Raw genomic sequence first — 14,765 nt, 5'->3', positions numbered from 1 at the left:
CGTGCACCCTTTCCTTATGTTCAACGAAATGCGCACGATATATATTGATGTGAACAAATCTATATATGCCAACGCGGAATTATTTGCTTGAAAAGCCAAATAGAAATGGAAAACCAATTTCACCTGCGGATCTAATCAACGTCAGCCAAGGTAGATGACGGATATATGTTTGTTTTGTTTGTTTTTTTCAACTTTTTCATTTTCTTTGATTTTTTTTTTTAAAGGAGGGGGGGAGGGGGGTTTGTTTTGACAAGTAGATGCGGTGAAGGCTTAGCTATACATTTTCTTTGCCGCCTTTTAATGCTTTTGCATGATCAATATTTGATCATATGGAGAATAGTATCCATGTGCCTTTGATGCACTACGGTTTTCTTTTTTTTTCAGTTTCTTTTCTTCATCTCTTTCTCTAACGTGGCCCAATCGTTCCTTGTCTCTTTATGTGCACTGGCAAGACCAGCTCTGCCTCAAATCAAACAATGAAAAAAGAAAAACAAGAAAGTAACTCAAACAAGGATCGATGAATCGATCCTTGCTCGAAAGAGAGGATAAGACATTTTCAACGCCAGAACATTGACACAAAACGAAAAACAAAATGTCTTTAATGCTGCCGTATAAGTCGTAAGGGGAACGGCAGATTTTTTTTCTCCAGTCAAACGTCACATACAAAAGAAGGAGACAAATTGATTCTCGTTACGTCGCCAATCAATTGTCTGTTTCGGCTAAACGAACCCCAAGTGCATTGACATCTTCAATGGATTCGTTCGGCATCGCTTCTCGATAGACTCAGTTTGATTCGTACCTCTCTCGTTTGTGCAATAGTGACAAAGTCGAGAGTTACATCAACGTGACGATGTTGCACGCATGTACCACAAGGTAATTGACACACACACACACACATCAATTTGAAAAGAAAAATGGTCCAAGAAGAGTTTGGTACTGAAACAAACAAGTCATCCTGTCGTGCGTAAGCCGATTTGCATACCATATTTAGGTCCGAAAAGATGCAAAAAAAAAATGGGGGAAACTGAAGAGGAAGCCGAAAACTTTCAGCAGAAAGAAAAAGGGTAGACGTAAAACAAATCAACCCCCTCCCTCTGAATAAAGACTAAAAAAACGGGGCCTAGTCAATAACTTGTAAGGTTTTTCCTATTATTTAAAAATACCTTTTAGTTAAGGATGACCCATGTCTATTTCGTAGACGAACGAAAACTTCATTTCAGGCCTACAAAGACTTACGTCAACAAGATCATGTTTCACGCCGATGTACTAGACCAATCCGTTCCAAAAAAAAGGGGGAGGGGGGTATAGAAAAAGCCGTGGCAAACGAACGTAAGTGCCTTTACGGGAGCCACAAGGATGGACAAATCCATCACGTCAAAACATTCTTTTTAAACCCCCCATATTGTGCACTGGAGACTCGTTTTTGTCTACAAAGAACTGACTAACGTTCTTTTTCTCCGTTCATTGTAAAGAGGCAGGCTCATGTAGAAATGGGCTGCGACATATCGGCCAATAGTTAAGTATCATTAAATATAATACAAACTAGGCAAGTACGCAAACACACAATGGCCAAGGCAAAGAAGGAGGCAGCCCGCCGGGATTGTTAAAGCGGACGGATGGACTCGCGTGGACAGCTGGATGGATGGAAAGCTACGCGTATCTATACGTATACAATATTAGCAACTCGTAGGGCTCAACTAAAGGCTTAACAATAGCTCGTTGCAATAACAAACATAGAAAAGGTTAGGGTGCATCGCTTCTCCTATTCTGGAACTCGCTTCGCTTCCCACTTGATTCTTCCAACAAAAGATTATGGGATTCAAAACTCAGTCATGTCGACAACGTTCTTTTATCTCCGTAGAAACGAAACAAATAGAACAAGAACGTCATCGTATCATTTTTATTTTTGTTTTTTTTTTTTACAGAGCAACAATCGATTCTTAACAAACCGTTTTCCACAGTTGACTGGGCTCTCAAGCTACAAAAAAACAAAAAAACAACGTGTTCATGACAAGCATCAACAAAAGCGAATCGGATGGTGGAGCCGAACGTGAGGGAGAAAAGAAAAAAATAGTTTCAACAAGTTTCCTAGATCCGTTACCCAAACCGGATATGTGTACGCTTTTATTTAACTACTCCTGCCCTCTTTTTCGTATGTCGTTCACTCTCTCCGTATCCGCTAGCGCCTTTAACTTTAAACACAAGATTGAGATAATGACGTCGGATACCATTTTTGGCTATTGGAGAACTTTGGCCGAGTTACTTGGTTATTCCGAGCTATTCAAACGCTCGTAAAACAAAAACAAAAACCAAAAAAAAAAAACAAGAAAAAGACAACGGGCGTAAAAAACAAAAGCGGGCAGTAAAAAGTTATACTACTAGACGGTCTCGTCAACAACAACAACTCTATCTCCCTTCTCCCCCCCTTTTTTTATGTTATGTTGGACCTTCTCTTCTGTCCCATCTCACAACTCCCTCCTCAATTTTCCATTCCATTTCAAGTTGCTTATTTTCCTGCTCCGACTGACGTAGAGCCGGACAAGCTCCAAGTGCTCGTGTTATGAAAATTCGATGCGACGTATCTAAGCCCCCCCTCGCAAACAACGGCATAACTTTACAAGCGATCCACAAATAACGATTGAACTTTAAAAGAAAAATAAATAAATAAAAATAGGAAAAACAATTGCAAAGATATTGCACTTACTCGTGAGTGAACGCGGATTGGATGAACCGAACGGTTTACGTCGAAAATTTTCAAAAGAAACAAAAAAAAACGATGTCGGATCGATGGGTTTAGGCCGGAGGCGAAATGTGACCTAACCTGCTCAAACAGATGTTGTCGACTGGTCAGTAAAAAGAAAGAGGAGCAACGTCTATGTCTACGAGGGACAGCGTGAACACACGCACACACACACACACTCGATCGAGCAATAGACACACACACACACAACGCCACCGACTCACACAGGCGCGTTAAGCTATTGCCGAGAATATGCGTGCTGTTCACGGAGGAGGTTTCACGACAGTGTCGGAGAGTGGCTCTTGCATCGACCGGCGTCGTCGTCATCCACAGACTGGATCTATTGCGTTTTCTGTATCCATCCAACGAGTTCGAGCCGTGCGGGGGACTTGACGGCGCATGCGCAAGATGTGTTGCATTAGAAAACAAACGTCGTGAGAACGGCGTATAGAAGATACATATTTCGGAGCTGCTGACATTTAAACATGTCTTCAAACCAACCAGAGCTATTTCCGCAGTTCAGAACTGTTATTAGAGATTTCATTTCCTGCCTTTTCGGCATCTAACGTTTTTCATGTACACAAGTTTTCTACGACATAGAAGCGTGACAGCCATCTGTATCGATGACAGGAGGCAATTAAAATCATTTCAAAAAGTATAGATCCCCTTGTGCGGGGCAGCCCTATACAACTTGAGAGAGAGTGGGACTGGTCGTATACGTAGGGAAGTGAAAGTGTTTCCTTTCGTCCAACTTCCTCGCATTTCGCATGTAAAGGAATATACGTAGTCTGGATGCAGAACGAGGAATTCACCTTCACTTTGGTCCCAAGTTGAGATCTCTCGCTCTCTCAACTTGCAACTTGCTTCCAGACATTTCCACCCGCTGTCTATTGTTGGCCTTATTTTCTCCTATGGACGATACGCGAAGACTGGCAACCAAATCTCTCTCTCTCTCTCTCCCCCAAAAGTAAATTTAACTACGGAAAAGTGAATGAATAAATGGGGCGAAAAAAGAAAGCAATCCTACAGCAACGAATGCGACGCGTATTATAACCGTCAGCTCTCCCAACATTTTTTAAGTTAGGTCCCCAAAGTGGCAACAAGTCTCCAATATCTTCCCAGTTATCGGTTTCATTGATGATAAATTATCCACTCAAAAAAGTTGGATGGCCTATAAAAGAACTAAAGTGAAAGTTTCGCCAATTCGTGGAATGAAATGTAACAATTAGATTGAAGACAATGGCGAAAGAATCAACTGCTTCTCAATTAGAGCTTTTGCTTTCACCCGGGTCGAAATGCCGGCTGTTGAACGCTCTGCGTTCATCACAGTATCAACAGATAAACCGCGTAAACGAGTACTGTTGGAAGCCGTACAGGTATGATCCTGTTCGACCCTCCCTTCGTTTGTTTTTCTTCAGCACAAGTGCAACAAGTTATTTTGCCACGCCATTTCAAATTTCACGCTATTACCGATCGTATAATCTTCACCTGAAACCAATGAAAAACAGGAAGACACAAAAACAGGCCTGACCGATGATCCTACTCGCAGTACAAGCTGGGCGTTGTCTACTCGAAAATCGATAAATCTTTTGTTGTTGTTGTTGAAATAATCCATTTGAAGCTTCGCGAAATAAAGGCAATTCCCACGCCCACCCAGCGCTTGTACTGCAATAAACAAATGGTTGTCTATAAAAAGAAATTTCACAATTGATCCAAATGCGTGCATCTATTTGCAGTGAAAGGATGTCGAGCAGAAGCCTACCCACATACCGAACGAGCACGTGCATCCATTGAACTGATTGAAAAACAATAAGATCCGTTGGCCATCCATAGAGAAAGCAACACACACAAAAAAAAGAAACGCTAGTCATAAATAACGAGAGCAATCTGTGAGTGCTGCCTGATGGATCGATGGTAACAATATGAGAACAAACCGATCAGGCTCCCCCCCACTTTTCGTTCTTGGCCTACGAACACAGTACCTGTCAGTCTGATACCCTTATATATTTCTTCGACACAACCCGTTCGGCGAGTAATGGACTCGGTTCGCTTCCTTGCTCCAACTAATTGAATCTTTTTTTTCTTTCCTCTTTCTCTTTTTCGACCCTCGCGTTTGTGTAGGCTACATCTGTATCGTAGACTTAATGTTTCGTACACGCTGAATAGAAAACGCAAGCAGCGAATACAATGTAACCCCCCTCCCCCAGATTTCAGTCTACTTTGTGTTAGGAAGAAGAGCACAGACCAACAATCCGAATCACAGCTACAGAGGCTTAATGGTCAAACCTCAAAGCTCCGGCAATATCGACGTGATCCTTTTCCTCTTCATCTATTCGTTTTTTTGTTTTTAGCGCGTATTACCTGTTGCGTTGTGGCAAAGGGATCAAATAAAATGCTAGAGCGGGCCTTGATCAATCACACCGAAATCTAAGACCACTATATGGCGATGTTGCAATTCTACGGGAAACTCGTTTTAGTTGTGCGTTTCTTTCCTCCGTTGACCTCGGCCTGGAACTCTTGACGATGCACTGCAACTGGCGTTCATTAATGACTTCATCAGAGAGCAACGTCATGAGATGTGGTGGACGCCGGGAGGTCCAATGTTATAGTCTTTTAGAACGCCCTAACATCCGATTTTTTGTAGCGCAATGTGAGACCGTCTTTTTGGTCGAGATGACGACGTCGTCAAAGAGGTTCTTCGACACACCCGGTTTTCCTGACGCCGAATCGATAAATAAAGAGAGCGGCGGCGACTCCGTAGTGTGTGTATAAGGCCACCCGAACCAAATCAACACGACATATACAGCTTCAAAAGCGGCCATACGGGGAGATCGACCAATAATAAATTTCTTTCGCCAATTTCGGCTGTGTAGGGAGGCACTTCGTGATAGATACAGTCTTGGGTGTTGCGTAATCGAAAAGCGGAAGAAGTCATTGGTCATGAGACAAATTCTTTCTCAAATTGATCGACTTGGTTGGCTGCCAATGTGGCAAACCACGTGCACAGCAGTTTGAAATGACCAATCAAACACGAATTGAAACAAAAATCAACTGGAAGAACATTTAACGAAATCTGGATTTATTAAAGTGAATGAACCTCCAGTCAATTTGGCTCCCATTTAAGATTCAAGCGGAAGAAGCTAGTTGAATCAAGCTAAATTGTCAACGTCACCCCTGCCAAGCTTACAGCGAAAATCTCAGCAGAGCCCAATCCTCGGCATAACAAAGCCTTCGCTAATCGGCTGACTCAACTTGTTCTAACATCCTCCCTCTTGTTCTCTGGTCGTACTAACAGACACGAACAATCCCTACGCCGAAAAAACCGAAAACAAAAACCACAGTATGTTCCAGGATTCAAGGCAGACCATTATGAAAGCACAGATCCCTTAGTCAACGGGCAACACACAGTAGCCTCATTATCTCGAGATTTTGGGACTGGATGCCAAGAGGAATACCAACCCTCAACATGGCAACCGGCTAAAACGCAACGAGGCATGGCGAGATCGAGCCCGATGCCCCAAGTGGGAATGGTTTTAAAGAAAAAAACCTGTGGCTTGATTTGGGCACAGTTTCCATCGATGCAGTCTGTAAATCTACGCGGATACAAGCAGTGACGATGTATGATTGAAAAGCGATAACGACTGAAGGGATTGAGGGAAGCTTTGCGCATCACCGAACATTGCCCACCACCAACCCTCACTAGGACACGTGGTAGCGTTCGATGGATGGCATTGGACTCGACCGAAAGACTTCGACAAAAGAACTCGTAATGAGGCAATAAGCCAACCAACGTGACAATACTCAATCGGGAGGGGGGAAAAAACGATTCGACGTTTTTTAAGGGTCTAATGATGGCTCATTGTAATTAGCTGTTGACTAAGTGCAATGAAGTAAACGTTGCAGAAAAAAGGGCTGCTCAACTGCGGACAAAAGAATGGGGAAAACAAGTGAAAGGAACTTTTCTCGCAGTAACGTTCTCTCTTTGCACATAACGAATTTAAGAGAGCCAGTAAGTAATCACTAAAGCTCCTTGCCTGGTCGACAACAACGCTAAAAGCTTTTACAAAACCCCATTAACGTTCGTTTAGTGACAAGATTCTAATTCGAACAATCTCCGTTCCAAGTTCTACAACACCCTGGAAAGTTGGCACTTCAGATCTTTGTTCTAGATCTCCTAATTCGTCATGCATCGGAAATCCGCACGTTTGGTTGAAGAGGGTTTTTGGTTGGACAGGGTTATGTTAGAATGGCACAAATGAAAAGTTAGTCACACTGTGGAAGTGTTGTACAACAATGATCAAGGATAAAAAAAAAAAACAAACAAGGCCTTGATTATACACCAATTACAGATATGACGCGAAGGAAAAATAGAATTTCACTTTGCATATTAAATTTAAATCTAACCCTCCCCTCAAAACATGGGGGAGTTTTTCATTAGTTGAAATCAATCAAGTACTAAGCACATGTCTCACTTGTCACAAATTACATGTTTAAACTGACAGTATGGATATACTTGTTACTATAGTCTCCCAACACTGGAAATTTGTCGACAGACATTGTGGAAAATCAACATTCAGCTCTTTACTAGGTTTTATAGACACTTTCCCCTCAAAAATGGAGTAACACACTTCTTTCTCCTCTCTTTTACGTCTCACAACAGAATATGTTCAGATGCTTATAGATAAAGTGACTGACAATTTCCAGAAACCCAATTTAGACATGTCGAATAAAAGAAAATAAATCTTACCTTAGCAGCAACAAGTTCTAGTTCCCTTAGAATCCCGATGTGATGTAAAGAAACAGTGATATCAGAGAATCACAGGGGATACCGAAGATGCCAGGAGGAGGTAAAGTTGTGGCTTGACAAACACATTCAGACAAACCAGAGTTGTATCCTAAAGAGATTCATTAAATAATTAGAACAATAGCTTCAAGATAAACAAATAGGATGAAATCAAGTATAACTTAATATTTAAACCTTCTCGATACTGCGACATTCCATTTGTAATGATATTACATGGAAGCATAGGTTGGCAAACAAGAAGAAAAAGACCACAAGTTTTAAATTCTTACTTGAAATATCTGTTTTTGTTTTGTGGGGGATTGGATGAGAAGAGTCACACTTTACAGTTAATAATTCGTTCAAATAAAATAAAAGACGGACAGGTATGAATTATGGAGCGGAGGAGTCAACAACTACTTGTCTGCTTCCTATGTAAGTGGTCTGCTTCTTGGAAGTAAGTCTAAAAAGGTTTTTAAGAACATTTACTTTTGAAATGTTAATAAATTTAAAAGACAAAACTTTTTAAAAAAATTCTGGATCAGTTTAAGGAGAGTTAAATCATTTTTTCCCGTTAACTGACACATGATTTTAGAAAATTTGCATATAGAAAATATTCCAGTAAACGACGTTACGAGGACATCTGGCGATGGTCATGTTAAACAAATGACAATTCGTTTGTTTACAAATGATTGCTGTGGTAACGGGAGCACTTTCAAAAAACAAATAATTTTACGAATGGACAAATAACGGAGAATTCACCATGCATCTTAACACTGAAAAGGTAACTTTTCCAAGATCAAATTTTGTGTGTGGGGTCAATTTCTTAATTTTCATTCAGTTAATATTGAGTTTGAAGTCTCCCGTTGGAGTCGGTGCTGTACAGTTGGAATGGCAAACACATGACGGTTCTCTTTGGGCAGCTACAGGATCAAACCGAACAGTGCATATATTTGACCATTATGGAAATCAAAAAGCTTTAATTGCCATGCCTGGGTATACATAGTTATTTTTTCTTTAAATATGAGGTTGTGACTGTCAGTTAAATTTTGTTTGACTCTCCGCAGATCCTGTACTGGGTTTGGCTGGGACTCTGAAGGCACATCTTTTGCAGCTATCAATGATAGTAGCTCATTTATATATTTGTGGAATTCAACTAGTTCTAAAACTGAAAAGATTGAAACTGGCCTAAGAGATCCTCTAAGTTTTATGGCTTGGGGCAAAAATGGTCTTTTCATAGCAATTGGTACATCAAAGGGGAATGTTCTTTTATACAATCAAAGAGCTGGGCGAAAAATACCTATTCTAGGCAAACACAGTAAGAAAATTTTATCAGGAGCATGGAGTTCAGACAATCTCCTGGCTCTAGGGTCTGAGGACAAAACCCTATCTATTAGCACGTTGGAGGGTGACACTGTTCATTCAGCCAGCCTTAGAAGTGAACCATCCCAGATACAGTTTTCTGAGATGAAGGAGGACGAGCGTTCATCATCGGAAAGCACGGTAAACTTAAGTACTAACATGTGAGAACTATGGAAAAATAGACCTAACTGAAAAATCTTACGTAGATTAGCGCCGTGGTAGGCCGTCGAACTTTGATTCTTATCAACATCAACAATGCTGAAAACCCCTTGGAGTTAGCTTTTCAGCAAAGCTATGGTAACATCACGACGTATCGCTGGTTTGGTGATGGATACATTTTAATCGGATTCTCGGGTGGATATTGCATCGCTATCTCCACCCACGTAAAGGAGATTGGCCAGGAACTCTTTCAAATACGGAACCATCGAGACATGATTTCATCTATATCTGTATGTCCGTTATTAAACCGAGCTGCGTGCGCTGGAGATAACAAGTATTAATTTTTTTATTATTGTTCTAAATTAAAGATACGGCATCAAATTATCACTTACTTATTTTTTAACTTCCTTTATAATAGCGCAAGGATCTATGATTTACTTGATTTAAAAGAAAGCGTCTCGGTAATTTCCGTGGAACAAGAAAACCGAATAGATTGCTGTGCGTGGAGCAATGACGGCCGTCTTTTGGCCATTACAGGTAATCTAAAATATGCTCATCGAGCTAAAATTCGATAAAAAACAAATACGGTAGTTAAACAGAAACGTTCCACCATATGTTTGGTAAATCCATCTAAAAATTTCAATTGTTCAAAATGCTTTCTGGAAATTACAATTTATTAAATTAAATCTATTATAGGTAGTTCCGGCAATGTCTACATTTACCTCACCCGTTTAAATATGCTAGCATCGGTTTGGCAACCGTACGGTACCATTGCAGTACTCACCAGTCTTAAAGAAGTAGCTTTTTGAATTCGATCGTTCTCTCGTGGAACAGGGCGTTCACCCTTCTTTTATTTTCCCGTTCAGGTTACTGTGTACGACGCTGCCCTGAAGGCCATCTGTAATCTGCAGTGCGAGTTGGAGCCCGTTTTCTTGGCCTGTGGTCCCAAAGCCATTGCACTTGGTTTGAACAATCACGCCTGGCTTTACTCTGCACTTGATGGTCAGCTACAGCGGAAGTTGCAGTACATTGGCTCAGTCGAAACAGTTCGGATGAATGAAACACATATCGCGGCCTTAGTAGATGGCAAAGTTCATTTACAACTAGTGAGTTTTATTTGGTTACATTCGAAACCAATAACGTTAAACAAATTTTACATCGATTACTAGATAGAAGAAACTGCTTTCCTAGATGACGGAGCAAGTGGCTTAATGGAGAGCGGCGTTTTCCCTTTCCGTGAGTCCTCTACAGCAAAGATAACGAGCCATGCATTGGCTAAAGATTGTCTTATTTACACCACAAATGTAAGATTAATGGGGAAGCGCGATTGCCTTTTCATTTCATTTTTTCTAATTCTACTTCAAAATAATAGGTGGGCGATTTGGTTTATTTCTCGTTGAGTGAGCGAAAACCTGTCAGCGAATACCGCCATGCTGTAGGTTGGAAAAAGATTTATCATGATACATCAGGAACACTTCTCGCTGCAGTAGATATAAAAAATCACGGCTACCTTTATTCTCCGGTATCGTCTACATAGCCAAATTGGCTTATCTTTTTGTCTACATGAATATTTTGTTGTTTGACACAACACCCAGGTCAAGGAAATTTTGCTACGGATTCCCGATTTCCCAGTTCATCATCGAGGTTTACTTTGGGAGTCAGCAAGCCAGATCAATCATGTATTTGTGGCGTGGAGCGACGAGAAGCTCGACGTATATGTCTATCACGCCGAAAGACTCACTGGTAATTTTTTTAAGATTTTAAAAGGGATAATATTTGACTTCATTGATCTCGGTGAATTTCGTTTTTGGTAAAGGGAGCTGCATCATTCGACTTTGTTCCACGGCTCTCGCGAGTGGCCATACCCCTCTCCTGCTTCAAGGACCAGAACTTTTGATGCTTACTGCCTCCTCAAAGCTGACAACCCTTTTCATTCCTGAACTGGGCATTAGTTCCGGCGGAAAGTTGTCCTCCATGTCACGAAATGAACTAATCAACGCGTTACAGTTTTCTTTAGCGATGGGAAAGTAGGAATTTGGAACAGGACTATTGCGTTTTCGAATTATTTGTTAACCAGTGGTTGTTAATTGTTAGGTATGACGATGCTTGGGATATTGGAATTCTTCTGTCAGATTCCGTTCAGTGGGTCAAAGCTGCTAATGCAGCCCTTAACGATTTTCGCCTAGATTTCGGTAAGATTTGAAGATTTAGTACTCTTTGGGGTTAATCGGTGAGATTATATAGAGTTTTTCCGTTGTCGTAGCAATTAGAATATACCGTCATCTCGGAGATATATCTGCTGTATGGTCACTGGAAGAGATTCAAGATATTGAAGATCTTCAGTTGCTCTCTGGCCATATATACATGATTTTAGGCAACTTGGAAAAAGCGCAAGTATGGTTGTTTTAACGTTTATGAAATCAAATTCTCGTGATGACATTGTTTTGGTTTGGAAAAGGATTGCTACTTGAAGTCATCACAACCTGAGATCGCCATCGACATGCACACTGACGTCATGGAGTGGGAACAAGCTTTGCTGTTAGCCGAAAAACTAGCTCCACAAAGGATTGGACTAATAGCCCAAGAATATGCACAGCAACTGGAACAAACGTAGGACTATCGTTAATTATATTTCAATGTACTCAACCCAAATCTCAATTTTAGGGGAGACTTTGTTCATGCTTTATCGAACTACGAACGCGCCCTGAGTTCCGGAGTTGAAAACGTAAATCAGGTTGAACACCAACGTATATGCCATTCAGGAATTGCCAGATGTGCAGTTGGATCTGGAGATGTTAACAAAGGCGTTTCACTTGCAGTCCAGTCGGGTGATCGCACGCTAATGAAACAATGCGCCGTTATATTGGAAGACAACAAGGTGCCTATTTCACAAACTTTTGTTATGAACACAGCTGACTTGCATTTGTAGTTTTACGTGGAAGCTGCCGAGCTTTATGAAACTGCTGGCATCAAGGATCAAGCTGCTATGCTTTATACTCGTTTGAAGAATTGGACTCAAGTCAGCAAACTCATTCAGTATGTGACGCAGCCTAAAGTACACATTGCTTATGCAAAGGTAAAACGTATAGCTTTCTGGCATTATCAATTCTATAAAATTTCATAATTACCTACTTATTAAAGGCCAAAGAATCTCAAGGGCAATACAAAGAAGCGCTTAACTCATATGAGCTGGCAGGTGATTTTGAAAGTGCAATATTGCTGTGTCTGAATCAACTACATAGTCCACAAGATGCTGTACGGATTGCGCGAAGATCAAAGAGCACAGAAGGAGCTAAATTGATTGGAAAGTAAGGAATCAAGACGACAGAAAATTATTAATTGACTGTGATTTAAATCCCGTAATTGGTTTTAGGTTTTTTATGGATTTGGGCGATTATACCACAGCTTTAGAGTACCTAGTTATGTCAAAGAATTATGAAACGGCATTTGAAGTTGCTCGTCAAAACGGACAGATCAAACTTTTTGCAGACATTCTGGGTGACCAGGCATCGCAAGACGACCTTACCAAAATTGCCTTATATTACGAGCAAGAACGTAATTTTCTGTTGACAGGCAAATATTATGCTTTGGCTGGTCAGAACGAGAAGGTACTTTCAATATTTCTTCTACTGAATGAGAGGAAAAGTAACACGAAGAATATCTTTCAGGCTTTCAAATACTTCATAAAAGCAGCACAGCATAGTGGTGATGATGAGAAAGCCATCAATGCTGCTATTCACATCGTATCCACTGCAAACGACAACCACTTGGCTGTCCAGCTGATTGGATTTTTAAATGGAGAACAAGATAATATCCCCAAGGTAAAAAAAAATAAATACAGTAGTAGTAATAATATTTTAAAAAAAGAACTATTGTGTTTCTAGGATGGAAAATACCTTTTCCGCCTGTATCTCGCTCGTCATCAGTATAGAGAAGCTACGAAAACTGCTATTATAATTGCGACAGAGGAACAGAACGCTGGTAATACGTGATGTGTTCTCATGTTATTTCATTTATGTTTTGCATTTAAATGTGTATTTAACAGGAAACTACAAGGATGCTCATAATCTCCTTCAACACATGTATAAGGAACTTAGTAGTCACGACATCACCATACCGTTGGAAATGGAACACAATCTACAACTTTTGCATTCGTACGTTATCGTTCGAATGCACATTCGACGCGGACAGCATCTCAATGCAGCTCGATTGCTTATTAGAGTGGCCGAATCTATCTCAAAATTCCCATCTCGTAAGCCGCCTCGTGTCAACATGTTTACCAATGACGTTCGTATTTTATCAGTTTGAAATGCTTATCCGTAGACGTGGTGCCGATTCTCACCTCAACGGTCATCGAATGCGATCGTGCGGGATTAAAAAACGCGGCATTTCAGTACGCGGCCATTTTAATGAAACCCGAATACAGAGACCAACTTGACGCAAAATATAAGAAAAAGATAGAAAGCACCGTTCGTCGCCCACCCAAAGGTTCAACGGACGCTGAGGATGACTTAACGCCATGCCCATTTTGCAACACGGCCATACCGTCAATGCTGCTTGTGTGCGTTCAGTGCAAACAGCATCTACCCATGTGCATCATTACCGTATGAATTTCCCTTTTTCATCAATCAATCAGCATAATGTAATATTTCGAATTTTGGATCGTGATGAGTATAGGGAATGCATGTAAAAAAGAAGATTTAACGCGTTGTCCTTCGTGCCTATTCATGGCCATCCGATCAGAATTCATCAAGTAAGAATCAGAATCTCAACGAATGAGTACATTTTTTTGTTAATTGTGCTGTTTTCGCAGGATTGTGGATAGTGGCGAACCCTGTCCGATGTGTAACAACAAGATCGCTGGTGAGGGGGCGCTCGTCATATGGACCGAACCCATAAAACCAAAAAGCAATTGATCTCATTTTTTTTTTTTTCCCAGTTCCCTTGTGTTCATAATGTCAGCGGCCGTCCCACTTTTCTGTGTCCCAAGAATACCTCTGTCTTGAGTTCTTACAGCATTTCACGCGTTCTTTTCAGATTTTTTTTTTCATAGCTCTCTCCTTTGGAGATGACTGTCGGCCTTAAAATCGTTACAGTCCGTCCACGCCCGTCCGTTCAAAAAAAAATAAGTTTTTTTGATTCCCCGTGTTGTCCACTTTTTGAATCTAGTCATTGCTTCACTGCCTTTTTTATTTCGATTGTTTGTTTTTTATTTTTATCGTCTTATCGCTCTCAGTGAACTTAATCCGTCTCTTTCTGATCGACGTTTAATCATATCAAACGTGTTTGTTGACGAAATGACTAGTGAATTATACTAGGTGCGTGACGTTTGATGTCGATATCTTTACACATTGGATAAAGATTTTTTTGTTTTTTTATACTTTGATTACTCGCACGTGGAATCAAGATAGCCATCCCACAAACTTGCCAACTTGTTTTCCCATTATCTAACCAACCGTGTCTCTTTCTGATGTGAAATAAACCTCATGTTATTACTCACACATCTTAAAGCCAGGCGTTTTTCCATATCTAATGTTCGTCGTTTGGATGTAATGGTATCAAAATTTTTCTTTTTAATTACACTTCATTACCGATATGCTGAAAATAGCACATCGCTGAAGACCAATCGAGCAATGTAATATCTAAGAGGTTCCCTTTCAATCATTGTTGAGCTTAGCGAATATCATTTCCACCTCATTTGTTCCTACTTAAATTTAGCTACTC

General features: G+C 40.6%; 2 protein-coding genes across 4 annotated transcripts in view; one reads left to right on the top strand and one right to left on the bottom strand.

Moving 5' to 3' along the window:
- Positions 1-8,045, bottom strand: part of LOC116915369 (protein O-mannosyl-transferase Tmtc3) — a 44,831-nt gene extending 36,786 nt beyond the window's left edge. For 2 of the 3 annotated variants that reach the window (XM_032920475.2, XM_032920476.2), the window contains exons 1-2: positions 7,814-8,045; positions 7,488-7,635 (exon numbers count right to left, since the gene is read on the bottom strand). The gene's annotated coding sequence lies outside the window, so the exon portion shown is untranslated. Of the gene's footprint in view, positions 1-2,704; positions 2,828-7,487; positions 7,636-7,813 lie in introns of those variants that run through there. The other variant, XM_032920477.2, reaches the window with a different exon arrangement.
- Positions 8,046-8,133: 88 nt separating this feature from the next.
- On the top strand, positions 8,134-14,542 carry LOC116915348 (WD repeat-containing protein 19). Its single transcript, XM_045168932.1, is given in 25 exon segments — positions 8,134-8,304; positions 8,362-8,516; positions 8,588-9,023; positions 9,089-9,375; positions 9,460-9,578; positions 9,738-9,838; positions 9,908-10,147; positions 10,211-10,345; positions 10,414-10,563; positions 10,637-10,784; positions 10,858-11,068; positions 11,136-11,233; positions 11,305-11,435; positions 11,500-11,651; positions 11,706-11,919; positions 11,971-12,117; positions 12,183-12,349; positions 12,415-12,649; positions 12,710-12,862; positions 12,926-13,022; positions 13,087-13,293; positions 13,365-13,645; positions 13,719-13,728; positions 13,731-13,794; positions 13,855-14,542. Coding segments are annotated over 25 exon segments (4,062 nt in total). The 5' UTR covers positions 8,134-8,283; the 3' UTR covers positions 13,958-14,542.
- Positions 14,543-14,765: the final 223 nt, after the last annotated feature.

The sequence above is a fragment of the Daphnia magna genome, linkage group LG2 (genome assembly GCF_020631705.1).
Source record: "Daphnia magna isolate NIES linkage group LG2, ASM2063170v1.1, whole genome shotgun sequence".
Lineage (NCBI taxonomy): Eukaryota > Metazoa > Arthropoda > Branchiopoda > Diplostraca > Daphniidae > Daphnia > Daphnia magna.
This window is presented reverse-complemented; position numbering and strand designations above follow the sequence as displayed.